This window comes from Gobius niger, assembly GCF_951799975.1.
Source record: "Gobius niger genome assembly, chromosome: 9".
Classification (NCBI taxonomy): domain Eukaryota; kingdom Metazoa; phylum Chordata; class Actinopteri; order Gobiiformes; family Gobiidae; genus Gobius; species Gobius niger.
Window position 1 is genome coordinate 95,012 of NC_136860.1, and position 20,936 is coordinate 115,947.

The following is a 20,936-nucleotide window of genomic DNA, read 5'->3' on the forward strand; positions in this document are numbered from 1 at the left end:
CACTTTACAGACTCTCACTTTACAGACTCACACTTTACAGGCTCACACTTTACAGACTCACACTTTACAGACTCACACTTTACAGACTCACACTTTACAGACTCACACTTTACAGACTCTCACTTTACAGACTCACACTTTACAGGCTCACACTTTACAGACTCACACTTTACAGACTCACACTTTACAGACTCACACTTTACAGACTCACACTTTACAGACTCACACTTTACAGACTCACACTTTACAGACTCCACACTTTACAGACTCACACTTTACAGACTCACACTTTACAGACTCACACTTTACAGACTCACTTTACAGACTCACACTTTACAGACTCACACTTTACAGACTCACACTTTACAGACTCACACTTTACAGGCTCACACTTTACAGACTCACACTTTACAGACTCACTTTACAGACTCACACTTTAAAGACTCACACTTTACAGACTCACACTTTACAGACTCACACTTTACAGACTCACACTTTACAGACTCACTTTACAGACTCACACTTTACAGACTCACACTTTACAGACTCTCACTTTACAGACTCACACTTTACAGACTCACTTTACAGACTCACACTTTACAGACTCACTTTACAGACTCACACTTTACAGACTCACACTTTACAGACTCACACTTTACAGACTCACACTTTACAGACTCACACTTTACAGACTCACACTTTACAGACTCACACTTTACAGACTCACACTTTACAGACTCACTTTACAGACTCACACTTTACAGACTCACACTTTACAGACTCACACTTTACAGACTCACTTTACAGACTCACTTTACAGACTCACACTTTACAGGCTCACACTTTACAGACTCACACTTTACAGGCTCACACTTTACAGACTCACACTTTACAGACTCACTTTACAGACTCACACTTTACAGACTCACACTTTACAGACTCACACTTTACAGACTCTCACTTTACAGACTCTCACTTTACAGACTCACACTTTACAGACTCACACTTTACAGACTCACTTTACAGACTCACACTTTACAGACTCTCACTTTACAGACTCTCACTTTACAGACTCACACTTTACAGACTCACACTTTACAGACTCACACTTTACAGACTCACACTTTACAGACTCACACTTTACAGACTCCACACTTTACAGACTCACTTTACAGACTCACACTTTACAGACTCACACTTTACAGACTCACACTTTACAGACTCTCACTTTACAGACTCACACTTTACAGACTCACACTTTACAGACTCACACTTTACAGACTCTCACTTTACAGACTCACACTTTACAGGCTCACACTTTACAGACTCACACTTTACAGACTCACACTTTACAGACTCACACTTTACAGACTCACACTTTACAGACTCACACTTTACAGACTCACACTTTACAGACTCACTTTACAGACTCACACTTTACAGACTCACACTTTACAGACTCCACACTTTACAGACTCACACTTTACAGACTCACACTTTACAGACTCACACTTTACAGACTCTCACTTTACAGACTCACACTTTACAGGCTCACACTTTACAGACTCACACTTTACAGACTCACACTTTACAGACTCACACTTTACAGACTCACACTTTACAGACTCTCACTTTACAGACTCACACTTTACAGACTCACACTTTACAGACTCACACTTTACAGACTCACACTTTACAGACTCACACTTTACAGACTCACACTTTACAGACTCACACTTTACAGACTCTCACTTTACAGACTCACACTTTACAGGCTCACACTTTACAGACTCACACTTTACAGACTCACACTTTACAGACTCACACTTTACAGACTCACACTTTACAGACTCTCACTTTACAGACTCACACTTTACAGACTCACACTTTACAGACTCACACTTTACAGACTCACACTTTACAGACTCACACTTTACAGACTCACACTTTACAGACTCACACTTTACAGACTCACACTTTACAGACTCACACTTTACAGACTCACACTTTACAGACTCACACTTTACAGACTCACACTTTACAGACTCTCACTTTACAGACTCACACTTTACAGGCTCACACTTTACAGACTCACACTTTACAGACTCACACTTTACAGACTCACACTTTACAGACTCACACTTTACAGACTCACACTTTACAGACTCACTTTACAGACTCCACACTTTACAGACTCCACACTTTACAGACTCACACTTTACAGACTCACACTTTACAGACTCTTTTTTCTTAGGGTTAGGGTTAACTTTTTTTGTGTTTGACGTTTAGTTAATGTGTCCTCAGATTTCTGCCTCCGCACAAACTGAGGAGATCCAGGACCAGCCCCGACAAGAGCCCGGACCGGAGCCCGGACCGGAGCCTGGACCGGGGCCCGGACCGGAGCCCGGACCGGAGCCCGGACCAGAGCCCGGACCGGAGCCCGGACCAGAGCCCGGACCGGAGCCTGGACCGGGGCCCGGACCGGAGCCTGGACCAGAGCCCGGACCGGAGCCCGGACCGGAGCCTGGACCGGGGCCCGGACCACGGCCCCTTGTCAGAGTGAGTCCGTCAGTCCGATACCAGGGCGTGCCTGCAGGTGGCGCTGCAGGGCATTGACTACAGGATTGGGTCCGATCCAAAGGACGGTCCTGGATCTGCAGTGGCTCTGGCCTGCAGGTTCATCGCAGAGGAGCACATTCAGGACCTGAATGCTATCGCTAAGCTTGTGTTTTTTCATTGAAAGGCATTAAATTTGACTTAAACCCTGGTGTGACAAAACAAAATAACAGAAGGTTTTATTGATTTTCTTTCAGTTTTTCTTTAGTTTTGCTCAAAAGCCGCCTGTGACACATTTATCCAAACGTTCACTATTTCACATGTTGCATTACTTTCAGGACAAAAAGAAACATTATGTTTTGTTTTCATGGTGAACTTTTAGAAACATTTGAACAGGATTTATTTTGACTTTTATCTCAGTCTCGTTTGAATCCAACTTTTAAATAAATCAGACCTCAAATTTAGGGGAAATGTAGTTTTCCTTCATCAGCGACTGAACCAGGTCCAAACAGTGGCTCCAACACTGAGCAGGTTTATTCTGCAGCTGAAGCAGAACATGTTTCCTCTGATGGTGTGTGTTCTGTGTGTCAGGTCCGAGTGCTCGGAGCCGATCCGCCCTCTGCACCTGGTCTGGCCCCACAGATGGTGAGTCTCTCTAGTCTCTTCAGTCTCTTCAGTCTCTTCTGTCTCTCCGGTCTCTCCGGTCTCTCCGGTCTCTCCGGTCTCTCCGGTCTCTCCGGTCTCTCCGGTCTCTCCGGTCTCTCCGGTCTCTCCGGTCTCTCCGGTCTCTCCGGTCTCTCCGGTCTCTCCGGTCTCTCCGGTCTCTCCAGTCTCTCCAGTCTCTCCAGTCTCTCCAGTCTCTCCAGTCTCTCCAGTCTCTCCAGTCTCTCCAGTCTCTCCAGTCTCTTGACTGAATGGGTGATGTAAACCGCTTTGAGCCTAATGCAGGTAGAAAAGTTCTACATAAATGTGAACATTTACCATTTATTCACTCTCTAAACTCCGACTTCCTCTGTCAAACCCTTTTGTCAAATGTTATGTTTCAGAAAAATGTTGAAATAATAGATTGATTTAGAATCGGCACAAACAGACCAGTGTCATGAGTTAATCAATGCCATGGTTTAATAGCGAGACACAGATCAGCAGCTGGAGGAACATGAGGGTTAATACGTTTGTCAATCACACCCATGGGGATCTGATCCCAAACACACAGTGGTGATCCTGAACACATGTGTCCTGATGTTCACCTGACTGTAATCCCGGATGATCACACATGTGTCCTGATGTTCACCTGACTGTAATCTCGGATGATCACACATGTGTCCTGATGTTCACCTGACTGTAATCTCGGATGATCACACATGTGTCCTGATGTTCACCTGACTGTAATCCCGGATGATCACACAGACCTCTAATCCTCTAATCTCCGCGCGGCCTGAAAACGCCTCACAACCAGGAATCAACGGGAAACACACGAACGCCTGGTTTTCCTCTGAGGAAAAGCCCTCTCGCAGTGACCTCGACATTTACACTGTGATCTGAGAGGAGTTAAGGCTGAAGTGTGTGAACGCTTTGGAATTTCTCACATTTCTGCCTAAATATGTCATAAAATGTCGTCTGATCTTTATTAAAATCATAAGATGATTTTGAATAAATCATCTTTGTTTCTGAAGTGTTTCCCTTTCTTTTTTTTTTAAACCAAAATTCTTCCCATTTTCCCACATTTCTTGGCATTGGAGATGAACCCGATATTGTAAATGAGCAGATGATCCACACATTACTGGTTCTAGACAATCGATATTTGAATATCGGTAGAAAAGTATGGTGAATAAAGTGTTTGTGTGGCCACAGGGAGCACGACAAAGACCCGGAGCTGCTGTTCTTGACTCTGCGGAGACTGAAGGAGCGAGGCCTGGACTTCAGAGTGTCTGTGCTCGGGGAGTGCTTCTCCCAGGTCCCAGGTACCGTCCTGCAGAGCGGGCACATATTAACCTGCTGCTCCAGATGAATAAACACCTGTCTGTTTCCTCCAGAGGTGTTCGCTGAGGCCAAGGAGCTGCTCAAAGATCACATCCTTCACTGGGGCTTTGTCCAGAGCAAAGACGACTTTTACAGAGTCCTGTCCCAGTCCGACCTGGTGCTGTCTACAGCCAAACACGAGTTCTACGGAGTCTCCATGTGAGTGCTAACGCTAACACCAGTGCTAACGCTAACACCAGTTCTACAGAGTCTCCATGTGAGTGCTAACGCTAACACCAGTGCTAACGCTAACACGAGTGCTAACGCTAACACGAGTTCTACAGAGTCTCCATGTGAGTGCTAACGCTAACACGAGTTCTACGGAGTCTCCATGTGAGTGCTAACGCTAACACGAGTTCTACGGAGTCTCCATGTGAGTGCTAACGCTAACACGAGTTCTACGGAGTCTCCATGTGAGTGCTAACGCTAGCACGAGTGCTAACGCTAACACGAGTTCTACAGAGTCTCCATGTGAGTGCTAACGCTAACACGAGTGCTAACGCTAACACCAGTGCTAACGCTAACACCAGTGCTAACGCTAACACCAGTGCTAACGCTAACACCAGTTCTACAGAGTCTCCATGTGAGTGCTAACGCTAACACGAGTGCTAACGCTAACACGAGTTCTACAGAGTCTCCATGTGAGTGCTAACGCTAACACCAGTGCTAACGCTAACACCAGTTCTACAGAGTCTCCATGTGAGTGCTAACGCTAGCACGAGTGCTAACGCTAACACGAGTTCTACAGAGTCTCCATGTGAGTGCTAACGCTAACACCAGTGCTAATGCTAACACGAGTTCTACAGAGTCTCCATGTGAGTGCTAACGCTAACACCAGTGCTAACGCTAACACCAGTGCTAACGCTAACACCAGTGCTAACGCTAACACGAGTGCTACAGAGTCTCCATGTGAGTGCTAACGCTAACACGAGTTCTACGGAGTCTCCATGTGAGTGCTAACGCTAACACCAGTGCTAACGCTAACACGAGTTCTACAGAGTCTCCATGTGAGTGCTAACGCTAACACGAGTTCTACAGAGTCTCCATGTGAGTGCTAACGCTAACACGAGTTCTACGGAGTCTCCATTTGAGTGCTAACGCTAACACCAGTGCTAACGCTAACACGAGTTCTACAGAGTCTCCATGTGAGTGCTAACGCTAACACCAGTGCTAACGCTAACACGAGTTCTACAGAGTCTCCATGTGAGTGCTAACGCTAACACCAGTGCTAACGCTAGCACGAGTTCTACAGAGTCTCCATGTGAGTGCTAACGCTAACACAAGTTCTACAGAGTCTCCATGTGAGTGCTAACGCTAACACGAGTGCTAACGCTAACACGAGTTCTACAGAGTCTCCATGTGAGTGCTAACGCTAACACGAGTGCTAACGCTAACACGAGTTCTACAGAGTCTCCATGTGAGTGCTAACGCTAACACGAGTGCTAACGCTAACACCAGTGCTAACGCTAACACGAGTGCTACAGAGTCTCCATGTGAGTGCTAACGCTAACACGAGTGCTAACGCTAACACCAGTGCTAACGCTAACACGAGTGCTACAGAGTCTCCATGTGAGTGCTAACGCTAACACAAGTTCTACAGAGTCTCCATGTGAGTGCTAACGCTAACACGAGTGCTAACGCTAACACCAGTGCTAACGCTAACACGAGTTCTACAGAGTCTCCATGTGAGTGCTAACGCTAACACGAGTGCTAACGCTAACACGAGTTCTACAGAGTCTCCATGTGAGTGCTAACGCTAACACCAGTGCTAACGCTAACACGAGTTCTACAGAGTCTCCATGTGAGTGCTAATGCTAACACCAGTGCTAACGCTAACACGAGTTCTACAGAGTCTCAATGTGAGTGCTAATGCTAACACCAGTGCTAACGCTAACACGAGTTCTACAGAGTCTCCATGTGAGTGCTAACGCTAACACAAGTGCTAACGCTAACACAAGTTCTACGGAGTCTCCATGTGAGTGCTAACGCTAACACAAGTGCTAACGCTAACACAAGTTCTACGGAGTCTCCATGTGAGTGCTAACGCTAACACAAGTGCTAACGCTAACACGAGTTCTACGGAGTCTCCATGTGAGTGCTAACGCTAACACGAGTGCTAACGCTAACACAAGTTCTACAGAGTCTCCATGTGAGTGCTAACGCTAACACCAGTGCTAACGCTAACACGAGTTCTACAGAGTCTCCATGTGAGTGCTAACGCTAACACAAGTGCTAACGCTAACACGAGTTCTACAGAGTCTCCATGTGAGTGTTAACGCTAACACAAGTGCTAACGCTAACACGAGTTCTACAGAGTCTCCATGTGAGTGTTAACGCTAACACAAGTGCTAACGCTAACACGAGTTCTACAGAGTCTCCATGTGAGTGCTAACGCTAACACGAGTTCTACGGAGCCTCCATGTGAGTGCTAACGCTAACACAAGTGCTAACGCTAACACAAGTTCTCCAGTCTCCTTGTGAGTGCTAACGCTAACACAAGTGCTAACGCTAACACGAGTTCTACAGAGTCTCCATGTGAGTGTTAACGCTAACACAAGTGCTAACGCTAACACGAGTTCTACAGAGTCTCCATGTGAGTGCTAACACTAACACGAGTTCTACGGAGCCTCCATGTGAGTGCTAACGCTAACACAAGTGCTAACGCTAACACAAGTGCTAACGCTAACACAAGTTCTCCAGTCTCCTTGTGAGTGCTAATGCTAACACAAGTGCTAACGCTAACACAAGTGCTAACGCTAACACGAGTTCTCCAGAGCCTCCATGTGGGTGCTGGATTGGCAGACCGGGGTCTGGTCCCTCTCTTTAAGAAGGGGGATCGGAGGGTCGGGCTCACACTCCTCAGCCCCCCCCCGGTAAGGTCTACTCCAGGGGCTGGAGAGGAGGATCCGGCCGATGGTGGGATGTCCGCTCCTTGTATGATCGCAGCAGGAGCAGTGAGTCAGACTTGTTCCCGGTGCGTTTTGGGCTCCACAGGGCTGCCCTCTGTCACCGGTTCTGTTCATTACCTTTATGGACAGAATATCTAGAAGAAGAAGAAGAAGAAGAATTTCTAGGCGTAGCCAGGGGCCGGAGGGCATCCGGTGTGGGAACCTCAGGATCTCATCTCTGCTGTTTGCGGATGATGTTGATGATGATCTACGTTCCCGCCCTCACCTATGGTCATGAGATTTGGGTCATGACCGAAAGGACAAGATCGCGAATACAAGCGGCCGAAATGAGTTTCCTTCGCAGGGTGGCTGGGGCTGAGGAGCTCAGTTACCCGGGAGGAGCTCGGAGTAGAGGCGCTGCCCCTTCACGTCGAAAGGAGCAGCTGAGGTGGCTCGGGCATCTGTTCCGGATACCTCCTGGTCGCCTCCCGCGGGAGATGTTCCAGGCATGTCCTAGTGGGACAAGGCCTCGTGGAAGACCCAGGACAACATTGCGTAACATTGCGTAACATTGCGTAACATTGCGTAACATTGCGTAACATTGCGTAACATTGCGCAACATTGCGCAACATTGCGCAACATTGCGTAACATTGCGTAACATTGCGTAACATTGCGTAACATTGCGTAACATTTCGTAACATTGCGTAACATTTCGTAACATTGCGTAACATTGCGTAACATTGCGTAACATTGCGTAACATTGCGTAACATTGCGTAACATTGCGTAACATTGCCTAACATTGCCTAACATTGCGTAACATTGCGTAACATTGCGTAACATTGCGTAACATTGCGTAACATTTTGTAACATTGCCTAACATTGCCTAACATTGCGTAACATTGCGTAACATTGCGTAACATTGCGTAACATTGCGTAACATTTTGTAACATTGCCTAACATTGCCTAACATTGCCTAACATTGCGTAACATTGCGTAACATTGCGTAACATTGCGCAACATTGCCTAACATTGCCTAACATTGCCTAACATTGCCTAACATTGCCTAACATTGCGCAACATTGCGCAACATTGCGTAACATTGCGTAACATTGCGTAACATTGCGTAACATTGTAACATGCTGGAGGTTTGGGAGCAAATGCACACACATAAAATCATTTGTGATTTGCTTGAATAAAATGTCATTGTTTCAGTTTGTTTGTGTGAATTCCAAGGTTTAGAAGTTAAAATATGAGAAGGCAGAGTGTCTGCCATTGTGGTTTTGGGTTTCTTGAGACAAAAGGAAGCATCTTTGGATAGAAGATGCTCTTGGCACCGTTGGGGGCCCAGTCAGGCTGCAGCTGGGACATGTGAAGAGACTGTTGTATCTCCGTCTATGGGCAGACACAGGTGATGTGGGGAGAAGATTATCCTTCTGACGTCAGATGAGGAAAGTGTCCAAATATCGATCATAAAAAAACGTTACTATAATAATAGATGTTTCAGGCTTTGAGAGATAAAAACCATGACATCAGATTAAATGAAAATATCGGCCAACCCCCTTGATATCGTGATCGTATCGGGCTGCAGTTCTTCTGTGTGACTTACTGATAAAGTGTATTTCCTTCAGGATTAATAACGTTTATCATGTTGTGTTTCAGGCTGGAGGCGGTTCACTGCGGCTGCTTCCCTCTTGTCCCCGACGCTCTGGTTTATCCAGAAATATTCCCAGGTAAAACATGTACAGTAGGCTCCCTCTGTTACTGTGGCAGATCTGTTTAGTATAAAGTGTAAAGTCTGTACAGCCGTTTTAGTGAATCAGAAAACACTAAAGGAGCAGGAAGAGTGTGAGAGCAACACGTTGATTAGAGATGATTCAAACTAAGGTTTTTTTCTGATGACTCTTTGTCTCTGGCTGATTTGTATCTTGTTGCTGATGAAGCTGAAATGTATGTGTGTGTTTAGTGTTGTGACGTCATGTGCATGCCCTGTGTGTGTTTACAGTGTTGTGACATCATGTGCATGCCCTGTGTGTGTTTTCAGTGTTGTGACATCATGTGCATGCCCTGTGTGTGTTCAGCCCAGTACAGATACCGGACTCCGGAGCAGCTCTGCAAACGCCTCAGTCGCTTCTGCAGGAAACCACAGCTCGTCCGCCAGCACTCAGTACAGGTACTATATATAAAAAAAACTCTCCCCCCCTCCGCGGGCCGTCTCTTCTTCCTCCTGCTCGGGTCCTCTACCATCGGCCTGGGAGCTTGAGGGTTCAGTATCTTTGCTGTTCCTAGAACTGCACTTTTCTGGACCGAGATGTCTGATGTATTTCCTGGGATCTGCTGGAGCCGCTCCTCCAGTTTGGGGGTCACTGCCCCGAGTGCCCCAACGACCACGGGCACCACTGATGCTTCACCCTCCAGGTTTTCTCCAGCTCTTCTCTGAGCCCCTGGTATTTCTCTAGTTTCTCCTGTTCCTTTTTCCTGATGTTGAAGTCGTGGTGATGTTTCCTCTGCTCTTTGTCACCACCACAATGTCCGGTTGGTTCATCACCTTCTGTCCGTCTGTATCTGGACGTCCCACAGGATCTTGGCTCGGTCGTTCTCCACCACCTTTGGAGGTGTTTCCCACTTTGACCTTGGGGTTTCCAGCCCAGACTCTGCACAGATGTTCCTGTACACTATACCAGCCACTTGGTTATGGCTCCATGTAAGCTTTCCCTGCAGCATCTTACACCTGCAGTTATGTTCTTACACCTGCAGTTATGTTCTTACACCTGCAGTTATGTTCTTACACCTGCAGTTATGTTCTTACACCTGCAGTTATGTTCTTACACCTGCAGTTATGTTCTTACACCTGCAGTTATGTTCTTACACCCGCAGTTATGTTCTTACACCTGCAGTTATGTTCTTACACCTGCAGTTATGTTCTTACACCTGCAGTTATGTTCTTACACCCGCAGTTATGTTCTTACACCTGCAGTTATGTTCTTACACCTGCAGTTATGTTCTTACACCTGGGGTCTTGTCTGGTGTGGTAGATCTGGGCCTCTATTGCTCTGGTGCTCGAGGCTCCTGTGCAGCCATGATGAGCCTCTGTGCTGTCCTTTAGTCCGGCTCTGTCTGAATATCCGCCACTTCAGTTATGTTTGGGTGGTACCTGCCGTGTAGGGGCCACTTCAGTTATGTTTGGGTGGTACCTGCCGTGTAGGGGCCACTTCAGTTATGTTTGGGTGGTACCTGCCGTGTAGGGGCCACTTCAGTTATGTTTGGGTGGTACCTGCCGTGTAGGGGCCACTTCAGTTATGTTTGGGTGGTACCTGCCGTGTAGGGGCCACTTCAGTTATGTTTGGGTGGTACCTGCCGTGTAGGGGCCACTTCAGTTATGTTTGGGTGGTACCTGCCGTGTAGGGGCTTCAGTTATGTTTGGGTGGTACCTGCCGTGTAGGGGCTTCAGTTATGTTTGGGTGGTACCTGCCGTGTAGGGGCCTCTTCAGTTATGTTTGGGTGGTACCTGCCGTGTAGGGGCCACTTCAGTTATGTTTGGGTGGTACCTGCCGTGTAGGGGCTTGTCCTCCCATGACGGGACCTCCAGCACCTCATCTTCTGTTCCCCATTGTCTGAGACATTCACTGAGCACGTCATTTGTCGGAGCCTTGTCCTTGATGTACTTATGGATCTTGGATGTTTCATCCTGGATAGTGGCTCTCACACTCATTAGTCCTCGGCCTCCTTCCTTACGGCGAGCGTACAGTCTCAGGGTGCTGGATTTGGGGTGGACCCTCCTTCCTTACGGCGAGCGTACAGTCTCAGGGTGCTGGATTTGGGGTGGACCCTCCTTCCTTACGGCGAGCGTACAGTCTCAGGGTGCTGGATTTGGGGTGGACCCTCCTTCCTTACGGCGAGCGTACAGTCTCAGGGTGCTGGATTTGGGGTGAACCCTCCGTGCATGGTTAGGAGCTTTCACGTCTTAAAGGAACAGGCCACCGTTTTTATATACTGAGATATGCTCTTACCTCACTTTAGCCAAGTTAATATATCCCCGTCTGGTCTTTGTCCGTGCGCTCACACATACGCAGCCTCTCCCACATGTCACATAGCTCCAAAAAAGCTCACGATAGAAGCTACCAAGCTCTTCCACGTGTTCCCTATTTAAATAAAGTTACGTGAAGTGTTTTCATGCGAAGTATATTTACACAGAAATGTAACGTGTCGATTTTATAAGCAGATAAAAAGGGGGACTATATTGTGAGGCGTAATGATACGAGGAGCAAAACGTCCGCGCAGTAACTCCTAAAGGTTATTGACGGAAGTGAGCGGGGAAGTCTTTAGGAGTTACTGCGCGGACGTTTTGCTCCTCGTATCATTACGCCTCACAATATAGTTCCCCCTTTTTATTTGCTTATAAAATCGACATGCTACATTTCTGTGTAAATATACTTCGCATGAAAACACTTCACGTAACTTTATTTAAATAGGGAACACGTGAAAGAGCTTGGTAGCTTCTATCGTGAGCTTTTTTGGAGCTATGTGACATGTGGGAGAGGCTGCGTATGTGTGAGCGCACGGACAAAGACCAGACGGGGATATATTAACTTGGCTAAAGTGAGGTAAGAACATATCTCAGTACGTAAAAACGGTGGCCTATTCCTTTAACATCTGTGATCTGTATCTCATCCTTTGGCAGCTTATTATTCCTGCAGGGCATCTGATTACTGGCAGGGCGTAGCTGTTTATTGCCCGGGACTTGTTCTTGCCATTGAGCAGCTTCTTAGGACCTGCCTTACTCGTTGGAGGTATTTGGCCGAGGTTCGAGGTTGCCATTTGCTTGTGGGATTCCGAGGTACTTGTAACTGTCCTCAATGTCTGCTATTGTTCCTTCTGGGAGTGAGACCTTCTGTGTGGACGACCTTCCCTCTCTGAGTCACCATCCGACCACACTTCTCTAGTCCCAATGACATCCCAATGTCTGCACTGTATATCCGGGTGGTCTGGATCAGTGAGTCGATGTCTCGCTCATTCTTAGCTACAGCTTGATGTCATCCATGTAGAGGAGGTGACTGATGGTGGCCCCGTTCCTGAGCCGGTATCCATAGCCAGTCTTGTTGATTATTTGGCTGAGGGGGTTCAGACCTATGCAGAACAGCAGTGGGGACAGGGCGTCTCCTTGTGGCCATTGGCTTCAAGGGTGGTTTTCCACAACCTCATGGAGTTTGCAATGAAGGCTCTTAGAGTCCTGTTGATGTTGTAGAGCTCCAGCATTCAATGATCCAAGTATGTGGCATTGAGTCGTAGGCTTTCTTGTAATCAATCCAGGCAGTGCTCAGGTTAGTGTGTCGGGTTCTGCAGTCTCGAGCGACTGTTCTGTCGACCAGGAGCTGGTGTTTGGCACCTCTGGTATCTTTACCGATTCCCTTCTGAGCTGTGCTCATGTATTGATCCATGTGCTTACTTATCTGAGCCGCTCTGGTGCCGGACATGAGCTTCCACGTTGTGGAGAGGCAGGTTATTGGCCGATAGTTGGATGGGACTGTACCCTTTGAGGGATCCTTCGGGATCAGGATTGTGCGCCCTTCGGTTAACCATTCAGGGTGATTCCCATCCCTCAGCAGCTGGTTCATTTGTGCTGCCAAGCGCTCATGGAGAGCCGTGAGTTTCTTAAGCCAGTAGGCGTGTATCATGTCAGGGCCTGGTGCTGTCCAATTTTTCATACCTGAGGCTCTTCTTGGACGTCTGCCACTGTGATGGTAACTGGATTCTGTTCAGGGTTCAGGTTGCTGTGGTCCTCTCTGTGGTCCTCTCTGTGGTCCTCTCTGTGGTCCTCTCTGTGGTCCTCTCGTGGTGGGTCTGCTCTGTTATTGTTACCCTGCCACTGAGCGTACACTTTCGCTGGTTGAGTTGCGAACAGACGGTTTACTCGTCTGGCTTCGTTGTCTCTCGTGTACCTCGTGTACCTCGTGTACCTCGTGTACCTCTTCGTTGTCTCTTGTGTACCTCTTTAGGCGGCTGGCCAAGGCTTGGAGCCTTTGTTTGGCAGTTTCCAATGCTTCAGGTATGGGCATCTGGCTGTACCTTTTGGGTACTTGCTTTTTCATTGCACCTTTCAAGGCCTCTGTGACTCACTTCCCTCCGTGCTGCCTTGATGTTTTCCTCCAGCCTTCTATTCCATGGTGGGTATTTCATCTCATGGTTGCTCTTACGATAGCCAAGCGTCTCTAGGATCACTGCTGCTGTGGAGTAGATCAGCTCATTGGTTTCAGTGATGGTTGATGTAGGGATTGCTCTCAGAGCTGCATTCACATCTTCTAGGAGACTTTCTGACAGTACTTCTCTTAGCCTCTGTAATTGGCTTCGGGGTTGCCTGCTGGACATTTTTGCCATGATCTTATTTTTCAGGTCAGTCGCTGCCTCGTTCAGCGTGATGGCACTTATTGGGACTTTGTACTAGGGATGTCCCGATCAGGTTTTTTTGCCTCCGAGTCCGAGTCATTTGATTTTGAGAATTGCCCGATACCGAATCCCGATCCGATACTTAATACATTGTTTTCAAAATTAAGAAAAAAAACTATATTATTCAACTTGTTTTCATTCATGGTTTTGGATATGGAGAGTAACTCTGCTTTGTCCGTTTTTTCTCAAGTAAGCGGGACAGGGTCGAGGTCCGCGCGCGCAGTGCACCGTCCACCGAGCTGTGTATTTGTGTTGTGCCGTGTGTTTGACTAAAGGCTTAAGACAACCCAGGAGTGACAAGTGCTTCTTCCTCAGTTCACCTCCTGAACATAGCGCGGGGATAAGCGAAGAGAGGAGGCGGTGGTTAAGAGAGGAGGCAGTGGTTATCAGGTTATAGAGACGAAGTTTCCCCTCATCTTTCAGCGTTTGCGCACGTATGAGCGCTGCAGGCCATCACGGACTTTTAGACATCTCCGCAGAAATGCGAGGGTCTGAGTAGGCACGGTTTAATCACGGTTTAATTAATGTAGCGGTGTAATAGCGATAAAAACAGCTGTTTGCTACTTCCTACCGCCCTCTCCGCGCCCTGTCTTCCCGTCCGTTCTCACTCCTCACTTGGCCTACAGTAAACTCTGCACAGGTTATCAGAGATGTTGTTATTGTTCTCCTGCGCTGGCACTTGTGTGGATTTGTGGATTTTTCAGACGAAGGCGGGGACACGGACTGAGCGATGGTGCGAGTGGTTTGACGCAGCAGGTGGAGTGAGAGACAGAGGCGCTGGGCCAGGGGAGTGACAGAGGCGCTGGGTGAGTGACAGAGGCGCTGGGCCAGGTGAGAGACAGAGGCGCTGGGCCAGGGGAGTGACAGAGGCGCTGGGTGAGTGACAGAGGCGCTGGGCCAGGTGAGAGACAGAGGCGCTGGGCCAGGGGAGTGACAGAGGCGCTGGGTGAGTGACAGAGGCGCTGGGCCAGGTGAGTGACAGAGGCGTTGGGCCAGGTGAGAGACAGAGGCGCTGGGCCAGGTGAGAGACAGAGGCGCTGGGCCTGGTGAGTGACAGAGGCGCTGGGCCTGGTGAGTGACAGAGGCGCTGGGCCAGGTGAGTGACAGAGGCGTTGGGCCAGGTGAGAGACAGAGGCGCTGGGCCAGGTGAGAGACAGAGGCGCTGGGCCAGGTGAGTGACAGAGGCGCTGGGCCAGGGGAGTGACAGAGGCGCTGGGCCAGGGGAGTGACAGAGGCGCTGGGCCAGGGGGAGGGGACAGAAAGTGTTTCACGGTAGCTCTTAATCTGATCAAAAGCAACGAGAATGGACACGCATAAATGTCCGAGTCCTGATTGGGAGGTGTTGTCCGATTCCGATCGAGTCTGTAGCCACGTGATTGGGCCCGATTTCCGATCACATGATCGGATCGGGACATCCCTACTTTGTACCCAATCTCCATTGGGGGGGCTGGTGTTAACTCCCCTCTGACCTGGTGTCCTGGCTCCCGTTGCCGGAGCATTGGTGTTGAACCTCGTCCAGCTCAAGTTGTGATGCAGTTGCCGTTTGTGGATGTTGGAACACTGAGCTACTGGTTGTTTCGCCGTGAGTTCAGACTGTGGGTTTCGAAGTAACCATTTCTCCCACATCCTCTGCCTGTAGCCCCTCTGACTAGGGTTACTTGAGTAGTAGCGTTCCATCAGAGCCATGTTCTCGCATCTCGCCCATTTCCGCCTTGTTCCAGTCGCCCGAATGACGTCCCAATGTCTGCACTGTATATCCGGGTGGTCTGGATCAGTGAGTCGATGTCTCGCTCATTCTTAGCGTACGGCTCCGTGTTGTTTAATCCGCTTATACCAGGTTCCCACAAATGTAACATTTATAATAAATGTTTTTTTCATTGACTAAAGTCACTAAATCTGCCAGACTACGGGACTATTTTGTGTGGGTTATTAGCCGGTCACTGAAGGCTGGTCTCAGAGCGAGTCATTCTCCGCAGCTATTACGAGGATCTCAGTCAGGCTCAACGACACAACATCAGCACAGAATCACAACACAACAGGACTAACCCGGAAACACTTTTCCCTGGAAGGAAACACCGATATGCGGCACTCGTGGGCACCAGTTATTTACCTTTTACAAGGTTTAACCTGAAGCTAAAGCTAGCTAGCTCAACCAGCTCAACTGTTTATGGAAACAGCTGCGGTGGAGTCGCTCACACCTGGGCCCCCCCAACTCAAACTAACATGTTTGACTTTACTAATCCAGACAAATATGCTTCAATGCAGGATCATTTTATGTACGCCTGAAAATGATGAATAGCCTTAACCGTTTCCAATAGAAATGTAAAGCTCATATGTTATTAACAGTAGCTAACCTAGCTGCTCACTCTCCTCTACAAACATTTAGCAAACACTAAATCCATCTCATACGTTCCTGTCAGTCACTAATTACGCCTTTATCTGATTCAGCTGTGTCAGGCGTTGCTATGGCGACGCCACAGCGGAGTGACATCCCAGTGATTTAACTACCGGACTACGTGTGCGGTTACACCAAAATAATGCACCAGCCAATCAGAATCCAGTATTCACCCAGACCATGGTGTAATCTTGTAGAGTCAGACCCAAAAGACTTGCTGCTGTTATTGCAGTAAAAGGGGGTTCCACAAAGTATTCATTCATGCTGTATAACTTAGACACGCCCACTTTTCACTTTTCTATTTTTGAAAAATAACAGAACCATGTATCATTTTGCTTTCACTTCACACTTGTCTGTTACTTGTGTGTGAACATTCAGTCAAAAAATCTAAATAAAATCTTGAAGCTTCCGGTTGTAAACTTGACAAAATGTGCAAAAGTTCACGGTGTGTTAGTCCTTTCCAGAGCCACTGTCTGTGCACTTTCCAATCGAGCTGATCATCATTATTGATCCTCTAAAAGTCATGGTTTATTAACCGCTTAAACCTCCCTGTGAACCACGTTTTCTCCAGTTTGGCTTTATGCAAAAGCAAAATCAACAGAGCGACAAAAACGTGACGACAAAGCGACAAAAACACCACAAAAAAACGACACAAGGAAAAAGATAGTTTCAGATCAGTTTTGCAGGTCAAATGAGGCGTCACTCTGGCCTATAGGCTGTCAATGTTTAGATTTGGGTAAAGCTGAACTGGGGGGAAATACGGGGGTGAAGAGGTTAACCTTCCCGTATATTTAGTTTTCTGATTGCTAGAATGATGCTGACGCTGAGGTGTGTTTCAGATGGACCTGCAGCGTTTCTCCTGGACCTCACTACGACCTCAGTTCACGGAGCTGCTGTCTGCCCCACCCCCTGCCCCGCCCCCTGCTCCGCCCCCTGCCCCGCCCTCATCTTTCTCCACAGACTCTGACGGTAACAAAAACTCAAACACTTTAAACACTTTAAATCCGTTTTTAATGAAAAGGTCAAAGGTGACAGAGAAACTGCTCCTGCGGCGGCCATTTTGTGTCCAACACCACATTATTTACATGATTCACTTGATTCACTTGATTCACTTGATTCACATGATTCACATTATTTACATGATTAATCACTTGATTCACATGATTAATCACTTGATTCACATTATTTACATAATTAATCACATTATATATTTCACAAATTAACACCAAACATAACCATCCCATCAGTGTTAAGCTTTAGTGTCTCCGTTCCAGGTCCTCACGGCGACCTCTGACCCGGCGAAGAGTCCCGGAGGCATCAGAGACAAACACAGCAGGAGACAATGAGGACAGAACATAGACTTTACAGAGACTCAGGCAGACACAAGAGCGGCCATTTTGGGGCTCACAGCGAGTTAAACAGACTCAGGTTCATCACAAAAAAATAAAAGGTCAGGACTAAAACCTGCTCTTGTTGTGTCATCACTTCCTGTTTCAAGTCAAGTGGTTTAGTCCTGGTTTAGTCCTGGTTTAGTCCTGGTTTAGTCCTGGTTTAGTCCTGGTTTAGTCCTGGTTTAGTCCTGGTTTAGTCCTGGTTTAGTCCTGGTTTAGCCCTGGTTTAGTCCTGGTTTAGTCCTGGTTTAGTCCTGGTTTAGTCCTGGTTTAGTCCCAGGTCTAGTCCCAGGTCTCTCTTCATCGTTCCTCCTGGTTCCTCGTTGTTTCCCGTCGCATCGATCTGAAAAAGGCAAAAAGATTAAACCCGTTATTACAGGTAAAAGGACCAGACTCCTCCCCTTCTCCTCTGATCTGTGATCAGTTTTGCATGTCTTAGCTTTCAAATGAGGCCTATAGGCCTATTGTAGGCTCCAGAAGCTTTTAGATTTGGGTAAAGTTGAACAGGAGCAAATGTGCCCGGTTAATGTTTTTATGTTTAAGTTTGGTAAAGTGAGACCTGGTTCTGATGCTCCTGGTCCTTAACCCTGACCCGGCTGCAGGGGGCGGGGCTCTGGCTGCGCTGGGCGGGGCTCTGGCTGCGCTGGGCGGGGCTCTGGCTACACTGGGCGGGGCTCTGGCTGCGCTGGGCGGGGCCCTTGCAGGGGGCGGGGCTCTGGCTGCACTGGGCGGGGCTCTGGCTGCGCTGGGCGGGGCCCTTGCAGGGGGCGGGGCTCCGGCTGCACTGGGCGGGGTCCTTGCAGGGGGCGGGGCTCCGGCTGCACTGGGCGGGGTCCTTGCAGGGGGCGGGGCTCCGGCTGCACTGGGCGGGGTCCTTGCAGGGGGCGGGGCTCCGGCTGCAGTGGTTGTAGCGGTGGTTCATGTGTTGGGAGTAGGAGCCTGAGTGGGAGAAGCGTTTCCCACAGCGATCGCAGACGTACGGTTTCTCTCCGGAGTGAAGCCTGGAATGTTCCAGCAGGTGGTGCTTGTGTTTGAACGCCTTCTGGCACACGGAGCACTGGTGCGGGCGCCGCCCTGACACACAGGACAAAACATGTCAAACATCATTCCAGTAACTTTATTTAGAGCATCTACTGTAGGACATTTCTAACCCTCTCCCACCAGATCCGCATTCTGATGTTCCCGCCAGAGCAAAGGCGCCCGACGCGCCCGGGGGGGCGGGGACTCGCTGGGCCGAATGTAATAACTGTTTTCATCACATTCTTGAAGCGCTTTCGCCGCTCTTTAGACACTCTTTTATTGTAATATCAGTGCTTTTCCGGCACATTTTCGTCGCTATATTGACACTTTTTTAAAGAAGCTTTTAGATTCGGGTAAAGCCGTACTGGAGGAAGATGTGCTCGGTTCAGGCGGAGGTTAAGATGTTAAACACATCTAATGTTTCAAAACTGGCGTCACAGATCAAGATACAAGAGCAAAAGACTAAAATGGATTTATGATTTTGAAGTTGTAATTGTTTGGAGCTGCAGAGAAATGTAATATTTTTTAAACATTCATGCTCTTTGGCTTCTGCCTCAAACAGCCTCAGAAAAGCGTTTGCGCCGAGCAGCAGGGAGCAGCAGGGGGCAGCAGGGGGCAGCAGGGGGCAGCAGGGAGCAGCAGGGGGCAGCAGGGGGCAGCAGGGGGCAGCAGGGAGCAGCAGGGGGCAGCAGGGGGCAGCAGGGGGCAGCGCTCCTCCTCCCGGGACAGGTTTCAGAGACAGGTCTGTGAGTGGGCACCAGGTTCAGGTTCGGTGCCAGTCTCTGATGTAACGCGGTGAAAGACGCCTCCTCAGCGGCTCCTGTTTGTCACACGTTAGTTCTGCTCAAACTTTCTCTGCTGTTTCAGACGCTTCTCCATGAACTCACACGGACAGACGAAGAGTGAAGATACATTTACATCCACGAGCCCGGTTACGAACAGGAACATACATCATGTTGGGTCAGCGTTGGGTCAGCGTTGGGTCAGTGTTGGGTCAGTGTTGGGTCAGTGTTGGGTCAGTGTTGGGTCAGTGTTGGATCAGTGTTGGGTCAATGTTGGGGGAGCGTTGGGTCAGTGTTGGGTCAGTTGGGGGAGCGTTGGATCAGTTGGGTCAGTTGGGTCAGTGTTGGGTCAGTTGGGGGAGCGTTGGGTCAGTTGGGGGAGCGTTGGATCAGTTGGGTCAGTGTTGGGTCAGTTGGGTCAGCGTTGGGTCAGTGTTGGGTCATTACCCGTGTGCTCGTATTGGTGCCGCAGTAAAGAACTCGGTTTCTGGAACGTTTTGTGGCACAAGTCGCAGCTGTAAGCTCCGCCCTCCTTCCGCCACATGGCCTCGTCTGATTGGTGGAACATGAGGTCAGGTGACACGCCGTCGCCCTGAAACAGAGACGCCGCCATGACAGTTAAAGGGATGTTTCAGGGCCTCAGTTCCTCGTTACCCAGTGTTGTTGATTTCTGGAAATATATATTTTTTATTCATACAGTCTTTATATTTGAAGGGTTTCGTGGCACTAGGCTAGTGCTAAGCTAGTGCTAGGCTAGTGCTAAGCTAGTGCTAGGCTAGTGCTAAGCTAGTGCTAGGCTAGCACATTCTATGGTATCAGCTAGCTTACATTAGACACAGTGTGACCCGCTCCACAGAGCACCTGAGGCACATCACTTATATCCAGACTAACCAGACTATATAACTATATAACCAGACTAACCACTATATAACCAGACTAACCACTATATAACCAGACTAACCAGACTATATAACTATATAACCAGACTAACCACTATATAACCAGACTAACCAGACTATATAACTATATAACCAGACTAACCACTATATAACCAGACTAACCACTATATAACCAGACTAACCAGACTATATAACTATATAACCAGACTAACCACTATATAACCAGACTAACCAGACTATATAACTATATAACCAGACTAACCACTATATAACCAGACTAACCAGACTATATAACTATATAACCAGACTAACCACTATATAACCGGACTAACCAGACTATATAACCAGACTAACCACTATATAACCAGACTAACCACTATATAGCCAGACTAACCGGACTATATAACTATATAACCAGACTAACCACTATATAACCGGACTAACCAGACTATATAACCAGACTAACCAGACTATATAACTATATAACCAGACTAACCACTATATAACCAGACTAACCACTATATAACCAGACTAACCAGACTA

At 48.1% G+C, this 20,936-nt stretch overlaps 1 protein-coding gene across 1 annotated transcript in view; it reads left to right on the plus strand.

Annotated features, from left to right (window-relative positions):
* The window catches only part of gtdc1 (glycosyltransferase-like domain containing 1), a gene marked incomplete at its 3' end in the record, with an annotated part of 33,937 nt that extends 16,342 nt beyond the window's left edge, over nucleotides 1-17,595 (plus strand). The window contains exons 5-12 of the mRNA XM_079563718.1: nucleotides 2,305-2,559; nucleotides 3,148-3,201; nucleotides 4,408-4,517; nucleotides 4,590-4,734; nucleotides 9,125-9,195; nucleotides 9,544-9,635; nucleotides 17,141-17,270; nucleotides 17,576-17,595. Coding sequence (XP_079419844.1) covers nucleotides 2,305-2,559; nucleotides 3,148-3,201; nucleotides 4,408-4,517; nucleotides 4,590-4,734; nucleotides 9,125-9,195; nucleotides 9,544-9,635; nucleotides 17,141-17,270; nucleotides 17,576-17,595 — 877 coding nt within the window. The remainder of the gene's footprint in view (nucleotides 1-2,304; nucleotides 2,560-3,147; nucleotides 3,202-4,407; nucleotides 4,518-4,589; nucleotides 4,735-9,124; nucleotides 9,196-9,543; nucleotides 9,636-17,140; nucleotides 17,271-17,575) is intronic.
* Between the last annotated feature and the right edge of the window lie 3,341 nt (nucleotides 17,596-20,936).